We start from the raw sequence: 10,893 nt of genomic DNA, 5'->3' as shown, positions 1-10,893 counted from the left end.
ACTTGGCTAGGCCATGATTCCCAATATTGTGTGATGGCCCATCATTCTGTCATCTGATATGATTTTCCTACTGTTGTAAATCCTACCTCTATGATGTTAATGAGGCAGGATTAGAGGCAGTTATGTTAACGAGGCAGGACTCAATCTACAGGATTAGGTTGTGTCTTAAACCAATCTCCTTTGAGGCCTAAAAGAGAGAAGTCAGTTGAGAGACATGGGGACCTCATACCACCAAGAAAGCACCACTGGAAGCAGTGTCCTTTGAATCCAGGGTTCCTGCATAGAGAAGCTACTGGACCAGGTGAAGATTGATGACAAGGACCTTTCTCCAGAGCTGAAAGACAGAGATAGCCTTTCCCTGAATTTGACTTCTAGCCTACTAGACTGTGATAGAATAAACTTTTGTTTGTTGAAGCTATCCACTTGTGGTATTTCTATTAATTTTTAAGTGTGGTTCTCAGCTTTTTTTTTTTTTGCTTTTTCAGGTCTTAGCTCTACCGTGTTAGTTCATCTTCATATTATCATTAAAAAAAAAAAAAAATTTTTTTTTTTCTTAAATCTCAAGTGCGATTTTACAAAAATTGGTGTCTAAGAAATTCCTTAGAATACTCCTGTATTGTTTCCTGAGGGCTTCCATAGCACATTACCACAAACTTGGTGGCTTAAAACAACTGAAATTTATTCCCACAGTTTTGGGGACTAGAAGTCTACAATCAAGGTGTCAGGAGGGCCACACTCCCTCCAAAGGCTCTAGGAGAGAATCTTCCCTTGCCTCTTCCAACTTCTGGTGGCTTCTGGCATTCCATGGCTTGTAGAGGCATTGGTCCAATTTCTGTCTCCATCTTCACATTGTCTTCCCTCTCTGCGTGTTCCTGTGTGTCCTTTTCTCTTACAAGGACACGCTCACTGGATTTAGGGCCCACCCTAATCCAGTGTGAGCACATCAATCCTTACCTTAATCACATCTGCAAAGATTCTATTCCCAAATAAGGTCACCTTCTGATGTTTCGGGTGGACATGAATTCTGCAGGGACACTATTCAACCCACACAAGTTTCAATGTTTCACTGGAAGCCATTAGGAAATAAGAGGTACGTAACAAAAACTTTATAGTTTACCTGTTTTGAGGACAAACTGCCTGAAGACAGTGACTACTGCCTATTCTTCTTAGTCTTCCCTGCACCAGCAGAATAGTTGATGTGGATGTTAAGGATCCAGGAAATCATCCAATGTCTAATCTGAACTCTTCATTTTATAAAATGAGAAAACTGATGTCCAGAGAAGAGAAGAGAATTGCTCAAAGTCATTTGACCATGAGTAGCAACTAGAATCCACATCCTCCATACTTTGTTCATACTTAGTCTGAGTGGTTGACACACAGGGTGTCATGTATCTGGAGGGAATAGCTACAATTTTAAAGTGGTATCTTAAATCAGGTAATGTAACAGCCCCACCCCCAACCCCCAAAACATCTAAGTATGGAACCTTACACATGGTGGTTGGGGCAACAATTTAGTGTTTTTAGCAGAAAGATCTAAAGGGGCAGAGGGGTGGTGGTGGTGAAGATGAGGGATTTCTCAGGTGACCAACACACTGTAAGGCCCAAATTTCAACACCTCAGGCTGTGGTACCCGGCCCTGTGATATTCTCTGCTTTTGGCATATAGCCTTGATCCTGGAGAACAAAGTTATAGTTGGTTGCCATCGAGTCAGTCCTGACTTATGGCCTCATTATTATTTCCAGTCCTCTGTCCAGGCTGCCAATAGTTAGGACAAAACAGCCAGAAGTGAGGGAAATTTATTTTCTTTAAGACATGAGTGGATCATTTGTTTTCTTCCTGTCCACAGCACTTGGGATGTTAATTACAGCTCTGAATACTGCTTAACAAGAAATGCAGTAACCTGTGACTGAGCTCAGTTAATGAGTATTATTATCCTGTAAAAATTCTGACTTTGGCAATTATATGCTAATCAAGGGGAGTGTTCTGATGTAAAGCCCAACCCAGCAGGAATTTGAGATGACCACTCACACCTCTGTCTTGGAGAGCTGAATCATGGAACAGCTTACAACCCATCTCCAGCAGCTCATTTCACACCTCTCTCTCTAGGGGTAGGGTTCACATTTCTTTCTCTGGGTTATTCTTTGGAGGAGCTGAGGTGAGGGCAAAAGAACCAAGTTAAGAAAACTGAGCCTTCTTTTGGCTTCATCAGTGGTTCCAGAATTAGATGCCCATGTTTCTACCTTCCCAAAGCTTCCTGTCATCTCAGAATACTAGCATGAAATAGGATGTGACTAAAAGTAAATAACATTGAGTGATCCTCCTCACCCCCTCACCATTTTGTTGTATCCTAGATACCAGCCGACTGAAAGGAGATAAAAACACTTGGATCACAGGCTGATCCCTACAAGATAGACTCCTGATGCTAAGCCAAGGGTCTTGATATCCTGACTTGCCATTTCTGGGTACTTGCTCTAGAATTGTCTGGGTTGTAGCTATATCAGAGAGGCCTGGACTGGGAGTCTTCATGTTTATTAAAAATACCTAGGGCCAGGAGCCTGGAACATAAACAAGGCTTGGAAGGCTAGGAATTCAGTTCAGTTCCAGAGTTTCCTGCAAAAGGATTCAAAGGATGATGGGAGGAGCCCGTGAAAGAACAAGGAAGTTCTTTCATTGCCTGGGAGTGGGGACTGCTGGCAGGAAAGGGAGGGATCCCATAAAGTCCACAAAGCCCTTCTGTGATAGATACTCTGCTGGAAAGTCTGACTGGAAAATGGGAGCAGGGCCAAGATTCCATTGAGACCAGAGGCCCAGGCCAGGCTCACCCTGTATCCCCTAAGTCACCTTTCTCTGAGCATATTCCATAACACAAATTCCACAGTAACCAACTAAGAACCTGAGAAGTTGTGAAAGAGCGAGCTTGTCTTTAACCTGTATTTCCCAAAAATGACTCGACCATGGAACATTTTACAAGTATCAATTGCTGTTCCATGGATCTAGTACTCTGAAAAGGACATATTGGGAAAGGCTGATTCTATAGTCTCTTTCCTAATTTAACTCTTCTCTAGGAAGCCCTTTCACATTGCTTCAACTCACTCGCCTCCCCCTTCCTGCCTTGCAGCCTTTGATCCTTGTGTGAGCCATGTTCTGAACTAGCCTTTAAAGCAGGTGCGAAGGGCCGCTGTGTCTAGCTTGCCTCAGAAAGGAACAAGTGCCATGTGGCAGAGGAATAGGTTCAGTGGCCCAGCCCTGGTGGGTCTTCCAGAGATGGTTGTGTGATGAGGGTGGTCTAATTCAGCCACCTTTCTTTCAGCTACAGGGCCAATCAGGCTCTGAGAGTTACCACTCACCATGATCACTGTGTCCTTCACTTATATAGGGCATCTAGGATCTATGGCCCCGACTCCAGAAAAAAATCCTGTTCCCAGGGCACTGTGCAGCCATTCTCACAGTAACCTGGGCACCTCCCAGACTAAAACAGACAGGGCCAATCACCACCCGATTGATGTAAGGGAAGCCCGATGGCAGGAGATGCTGGTCATCTTTCCCACATCCACAGTCATTCAGAGCAAGGACTAGCACCTTCCTTCCTCGTCTTCACCCTGTTTTTTTTTTCCTAGGTACCATACTACTTCCCCTGGGCATATCTGCTCTCGGTATGGGCCAAAGCTGGGGATCAGGGACAGGCAAGTCTTGGTGTTTATGTCTCTGCACTTGATTTGCCTCCAGCCTTAAAGGAACTCTTGTGTTCCCTCACTGTCCCAAGCAATCCCAGCATCCCAAGCCAACCCCCAACCAGTCATTTGGGGCCTTTTTTTCTGCAGCCTCTTGGGTGTACACTCACACAAACTACTTTGCTCTGGAATAATTTTTATTTTTTTCCTCTCCAAAAAGTACTACATTTTTAAAGACAGAAAATCCCAAACAATCAAACGCATTACCCATCACAGAAGAGGGTCAGGCAACAGTACAAAACATCCTACTTGAGATTTTTTTTTTAAACTATACAAGTCAGTTTAAAATAACAGAAGTTCTGTGAGAACTAAGAAATCTACAGCTTGTAGTTTAATAATAGAAAATAATTAAGACAATTAAAATATCTATAGCATCCAGCATTTTCCTTAATTCCCTGTTTATAGCACCTATATTCTCTAGGTTAGAAGATGGGAATTCTAGAATGAGTGGTGTGTACCTTGTACCACAAAGCTGGGCTGGACTTGCTACTTCCCCTCTCTAGCAGTCCCCCATTATCAAGGGAAGGATACTCTTCTTTCCACTCTCCCCACTTACACCCAGAGCAGAAGAGGATAACTGGGACAGCAGCTTAGAAGCTGGGGTGCAGAAGTAAAAATAGGACTTTTCCTTTCCCCAGGAGGGGCTGTTGACAGACACAGAGTATGTGCTTATAGGAGAGGAAGAATTTGTGAGTGGGAACAGCTGTTAGTTATCTACAACATGATACGTAAAAAGCAGGGAACAACTGGACATCAGTCAGTTAGTTGCCTGCAAGTTTAAAAACCTCAGACTACACAGACAGTTCAAGGGAGGAACAGACAAATACTACTCACATGCACAACGTTGCTGGCTGCAGACCAGCCCATTACCACCCTAGTGCTGAACCAACAGAGAGGGAGGGGTAGCCTCAGCCCCAGCCCCAATGCACTGAGGAAATAAATATTACACACACAAAGCACTCCCTACACACAGATACACCCCCTGTTCACCCCCACCCTTCTGGACTGAACTCAATTTAGAAAACAAAAGCAAAATCCACTGGGAGATTGGAAGAATGGCAAAAGGAGAAGAGAGTTTTTCCCCAAAGCCAGGGGGGCTGAGTCTCTTTACCGGCTCTTACCAAGCCTTCTGCAGCCTGCAGAGCTGCATCTGGATGGAGACCTTGATGTCTTAGGGGGGTGGCCACTAGCTAAGCAGAGGCGAGGTGGGTAAGTGGAAGTGACACATACACAGAACTGTTCTCACCTGGGGATGCACAGGTGGAGGGACAGGTAGGGGCTGGAACACTCTGACATCCTGGCATGGGGGCCCCCCCAGAAGCCTACAGTCTAACTCAAAGGGTTTTCCTGATGGATATTTGTTTTTCTTTGTTTTTACTTCGTATAATCAGTCTTGTCAGACTTCAAAAAACAAGATAAAGACTAGTCCAAAGCTGGACTCTAAATAAAGTTGTTTCTTTTATAAATATTTTAATTACAAGTAATCCTCACTTCAGATAATTTTAGTGACACAGAGTTATCTACAGACACGCAAGCTCGCACACACACACAGCCCCCAAACTTTCACGGAAAGTCTGACAGCAACCACGTAAATATAAAGGAACCCTACCTCATGAGCGAAGTAAGGATGAGAATGAGTGTGTCAGCCTAAAGAGGAAGCCAGAGAAGGGAAATTGTGTGTCACTTAAAAAAACACAAATAGGTATTAATAACGTTTGGTGAGAAACAAACAAAAAGAGCAATAAACTAAAATTCTGATTACCAAAAAGGAAAAGGCCCTATTCAGATTTCTATACAGAGCTTCTTCCCGTCAAATGCCTAAACCATAGGTAAACTCCGCTGTTCCCCCTATAGTTTGAGAGCCTCACACAATTGGGCGGGGCGGGGGGGGGGGGGATAAAAATCCAAAGAAGAAACAAGGAAACGGAGGATGGATGTTAGTGTAAGTCTCTGCATTTTGGGAGAGAGTTAATTATCATTAACTCCAGAGCCCAGCATAGTTTCCATGGAGCCCTGAAGGGAGGGGACCTCCTGCCACAAACAGTTTCGTTCCGGACGAGTCGTAGCAGTGGGTGTAAACAGCATTTGGGAAGAAATCAATGTCCGAAAAGTAATTCCTCCAGGTTTCATCATGCTTCTACGGGAAGAAAAAGAAACTCTGTTAGCACCTTTAGGCTAAGGGGCAGAAAAGGGGGAGGGAGAGACAGGAATGCTTTCTAGTCTCCTTGAGAGGAGCAGGTCTTATATCTATAATCTGATGCCAAGAGGTTGGTACTCATAGGAATCTGGGCCTCATTTTTCCAACATAACATTATAGAGGAACAAACCAGGTTGAAGAATTGCTACACAAACCTAAGGTCTTCTCAGGACAGTTGGAATCATGTTTTTCAATAATTTACCGGCAGCTTTGGCAGAAGGTTCGTTAGCCTTCCTGAGCTGTTACCACCTGGGGGGATCCTCGTCAAACAACGGGCTTCACTGGGCCACAGACAATATGCAGATATGAAAGCAAAACCAAGGGAAAGTACCTGGCTTTCCCTGCTCCAAGAAGTGCCTCTTACTACTGAAAGAGTGTATGTGTAGGCGGTGTGTCAGCAGGGTAAAGACAATTTTTCTGTCACTGTCTAACAATCATCTCAGGCAGGGGTTTACTCACCAGCCAGCCTTTGCCAGTGGTTAATTTCAGATTCTCCCCTGCTAATCTGGGCCTGGACCCATAACAAGCTGAGAGCCTCTCTTCCAGAAATCTCTGAGCTCGGATGTCATAGAACAGCAGGGAGCCTTGCCCTGTGCCCACAGTGATGATGTGCTCGTAGAAGCTCACTGACCGGATCCCTGAGAAACACAGAAAGGCAAAGAACAATGAGGAGGGAGAGGTATGCACTGATAGTGCTAGCCTGAATTTCTCCAGTGTTGAGTCCACATGGTACCCTCCAGTACCAGACAGTGCCTTTCCAATGACAGGCATAACTCATGCAAAAGCCAAAGGGAAGCCTAATGCTACAATGCCCATCCATACATTAACATAGACCCTCCCATGAGTCTTGGAGAAGTGCTAGGTGCCCGAGGATGCACAACACACCTCTGGCCTAAAATCATAAGCATGCCTCAAATCTCCTTGCTTCCCTTAGACTTATTCTGGACTCACTCTGGAGTCATCCTTCATGATTCTAAGCTCTTCTCCATTATGTTTCCAACCTATATTGCAACTCAGGGTAATCTACATATTTATAAATCATTACATAAATAAAGACTTCCTTGTCATTGACCTAAAACCACTAGCACAGCACTACAAGGGTCTTTATCTGGTTAAACATGTTATGAGGAAGGCAAAAAGCCAGAAAGTATGCACCTAAAGAAGCACTGTCTCACTCACTTTAATACAAATTATCTTATCGCTTTGGATCACAGAGAAAAAAATATATCTATCTCAACTGTGCATGTAGAAACTTTTGAATTGGTCAGTGTTCTGTTCTGCGTATTTGCACCACGGTTAAAAAAAAAAATACACCTGTCTCACTTGTGGCTCAATAAATGCATGGGACATGAAGATGTCTCTTGACACATAAGAGCCAAAAGAAACCCAAACCCACTGCCGTCAAGTTGACTGCAACTCATAGTGACCCTATAGGACAAAGTAAAACGGCCCCATAGAGTTTCCAAAGAGAGCCTGGTGGGTTTGAACTGCTGACCTTTTGGTTAGCAGCTGTTGCACTTAACCACTACACCACGAGGGTTTCCTGACACATAAGAGGTGTTTATAAGAGTGACCAAAATCTCTTAAAACTTTTTCACTGGTTAGAAGCTGGCAAAATGGACACGAAAAGACAGTGGACGAAGGGAGCGGGCTGTCTCATTAGGGGGAGAGCAATTGCGAGTATGTAGCAAGGTTTATTTAAGTTTTTGTGTGAGAGACTGACTTGATTTGTAAACTTTCACTTAAAGCACAATAAAAAAAAAAAATTTTTTTCACTACACACATCATTCCAGCCAAGCCTATTTACTCCTCCTCCTCCTCTTACTCATGACAAATATTATTAGTCTCTTTGTCCCAAAATCTAAGGGTCTTAGCTGTAATTAAAAACAAACCCAAAAGAAATGCCACTTTTGCAATATCTACACAGGGACAAATACTTGAAAGGTTAAATTGTGATCCATAGCTTTCTAGGACTTCTCAGGAAACATTTCTAGCCACATTTTTGCATGAGAAAGGGGACAAAATGAGGTGAAGAATTGGAAGATTTGGATTCTGGCCCCTGGGTGTTCTCCCACCAGGCTGTGTGATGTTGGGCAGGTTATTTAACTGCTCTAAGCTTAAATCGTTTTTTAAGCTTCAATCAGAAACCCTGGTGGTGTAGTGGTTAAGTGCTAACCAAGAGGTCTGCAGTTCGAATCCACCAGACGTTCCTTGGAACTCTCTGTGGGGCAGTTCTACTCTGTCCTACAGGGTCACTATGAGTTGGAATCGACTCGACTGCAGTGGGTTTGGTTTGGGTTTTGGTAAGCTTCAATCTCATCTAAAAAATGGGGTTAGTACTCACTTTTCCTAATTGCTTCCCACAGGGCTCTTAGTCAGATGAAATGAGATAATGTCAGAAAAAAGTATCCTGAAGCCTTAAAGTACACTACAAATGTAAGTCTCTTCCCCCCCCACCCCCTGCCCCCAGACAGTTTCATCTCCTCACCCACAGTGAGGGTGCTTTCAGAGAGAACAGACCATTAAAGATTGGAGGCTGAAGCCTAAGTCACCCAGTGGTCAGAACTAAATACTTTGTTCACTTTACTGAGGTATAATTCACATACAATACACTCCACATATTTGAAGTGACGTACGTCACATGTCCATGACACCATCACCACAATCAAAATAATTAAAGTTTCCTTCAGCCCCTTTGTAAACTCCTTCTCACACCCCCAATACCACTCATTAACATAAACCTAATTTTAGTTCAGGTGGGACTCCTGCAAAAAATTACAAGATAGAAAGTAAAGCTCTGTGAAAGAACACGGAAACCACTAATACTCTGACTGCTAGTCTCCACTAATACTCTGACTGCTAGTCTCCACTAATGGTTTCTGTGAGCACACATTTGTCAGTGGTGTTTGAAACTCTGCTGCCATATGCAGGTACTTAAGCTCCCTCTGTGTCACCAAACATCCATCTTTCCATATAGATCCCTGTTTGCAAAAACAACATAGAAAATGAGATCAAAACCCATTTGCAATGCAGCTGTAAGCCTGAGGGGCACCCTGGGACTCTTACCACTGCCTCGCTCTCTGGAGCAGACAGACTTGACGTTGTAAGATGGCTGCCGTGGATCCAAGAAGGAGACATGTGCTTGGGAGCCCACTGCATACACTGACCATTCACTACCATAGGCCAGACATACATTCTCACGGCAATATGGCAGTTTGGTGGAGAAAAGCTGAAAACAAAAGAGAGAAGCCTGTGGCATCACCAGAGAGCCTAGGACGGGGTGGTGTTTGTGGACTCCCACCTCTGTGGGCTTCCCTCATATACAAGTCACAAAAAGAGAGAAAATGATGAGCCCTGATCAAGGAAATATCACCGTGCTCCACCCCTAGGTGTCCACGAGAAAGAGAGGATGACTATACTAAACAATATGATCCAGGAACTAAAGAGGCAAGATTAGGGAAGAAGGCAAATCTGGAATTAAATAATCAGAGGTAGAGGGAAAAGGCCAAGACCTACAGGTTTTTTCCAGGGGTAACCTCAGGGTACTGAGGCCAAGGTCCCACCTTGTTCTCTTAGAAGCAGCCACCACCCTCCTCACTGCTCACTGGATAAGGATAAAGGACTGATTTCTGGCTACCCTCAGCCTAACTCTCCAATTATGTGGGAGCTGTACCCTAGAGAAAGCACACTCATAGGACTGGCTCAATCCCAGAAAATCCAAACTGGCTTCAACCCTGGCTCCTCGTCATTCAGCAAATCCTCATGAGTGCCTACGGAGGCACCATGTAAGGTCAGTGGAGCTCAAAGAAGGCTGTGACATAAAAGAATCGATAATTCTTGGGTCCTGCTTCCTCTTGAGAAAGAGCCTATCAACAGAAGTAACAAGGAGCAAAGGCCTCTGGGATGAAGAGGGCAAGACCCATGTGTAGGTTTAACTCTACGCAAAAGCTGTTTGTAAATACTGTAAATTAAATCCATTTTCTTATTAATTTACATGTTTATTTCAGAGATGGCTTAATTAAATTAATCTTCAGTTGCCACTGGTTCCTACAATTTAGGTTTTTCTGCCCTCACAGCATGCCAAGTAGTCTATAATCACTATGGATTGAAGGACAGCTAGCTAAAGGAGCCTCTCACGAAGCCACTGCAATGTGAAAGAACCACCCCCACTGATCTCTTTAAAAAAGACTTTCCTTCAAGAAAGGCATGCCAGACCTAGACAGAATTTCATGCACCATGCAAATAAATGAGAAGGGTCAAGGAGACTCAAGAGTATCTTAATTGTAAGGTGAATTATTAGGTAAAGTTACTAAGTCAGGTTCACACACCTTAGATAGTGTATTTTCAGCCCTCCAGAGATGAAAGTAACCATCCAGAGAGACTGCTCCCAATTCCTGCAAAAGCAATGAAAAACAGATTATAGTCCTATCAGTAGCAACTAATATACAAAGTAACCAGGAGAAGATTCTGAAGGTTGGAGTCTTCCCCGTTCTTCGCTACTATCCCATGAAGATCCTAGCAGTGGTGCCAACAATTATCAGCCTCAGCACCCCTATGAAATGCAGCTGGGCAGCATACAACACTGAGCCTGCTTCTTGAGAGAACCCAAGAAACAAGTCCAAGACCCAGCAATAACGGAGGTACCCATGGTTCACAAAGTCTTCACTGGGCAACCATCCCCATGACATCCTGTTGGATAGTTAAAAAAAAAAAAAAAAAGCACAAATATTAAGGGCAGCTTCGTAAGTCTCAGTTTAAGAGCTTCTAGAAGTGGAGGGTCTAATCTAGGACACATAACTCCATCTTAAGGACTTAAATAAACCATGAATATATATAGGAGGCTCAGGGAACTACCCCTCAAACTGTGGCCGAACTCAGATTCGGGGAGAAGCTCTTCTTCTCTTCTGACCCTGGGTCTCCATCCTGACACTCTATTTCATCCCCCAGCTTCAGGAGATCTGGCTC

At 43.9% G+C, this 10,893-nt stretch overlaps 1 protein-coding gene across 1 annotated transcript in view; it reads right to left on the bottom strand.

The window, feature by feature from the left end:
- Window positions 1-506: 506 nt before the first annotated feature.
- The window catches only part of DCAF12 (DDB1 and CUL4 associated factor 12), a 33,002-nt gene continuing 22,615 nt past the window's right edge, over window positions 507-10,893 (bottom strand). Inside the window, exons 6-9 of the mRNA XM_003407311.4 lie at window positions 10,257-10,322; window positions 8,995-9,157; window positions 6,388-6,566; window positions 507-5,868 (exon numbers count right to left, since the gene is read on the bottom strand). Of these exons, the coding sequence (XP_003407359.2) occupies window positions 5,710-5,868; window positions 6,388-6,566; window positions 8,995-9,157; window positions 10,257-10,322 (567 nt within the window). The 3' untranslated portion in view covers window positions 507-5,709. The remainder of the gene's footprint in view (window positions 5,869-6,387; window positions 6,567-8,994; window positions 9,158-10,256; window positions 10,323-10,893) is intronic.

Source organism: Loxodonta africana, chromosome 9 (assembly GCF_030014295.1).
Source record: "Loxodonta africana isolate mLoxAfr1 chromosome 9, mLoxAfr1.hap2, whole genome shotgun sequence".
Classification (NCBI taxonomy): domain Eukaryota; kingdom Metazoa; phylum Chordata; class Mammalia; order Proboscidea; family Elephantidae; genus Loxodonta; species Loxodonta africana.
This window is presented reverse-complemented; position numbering and strand designations above follow the sequence as displayed.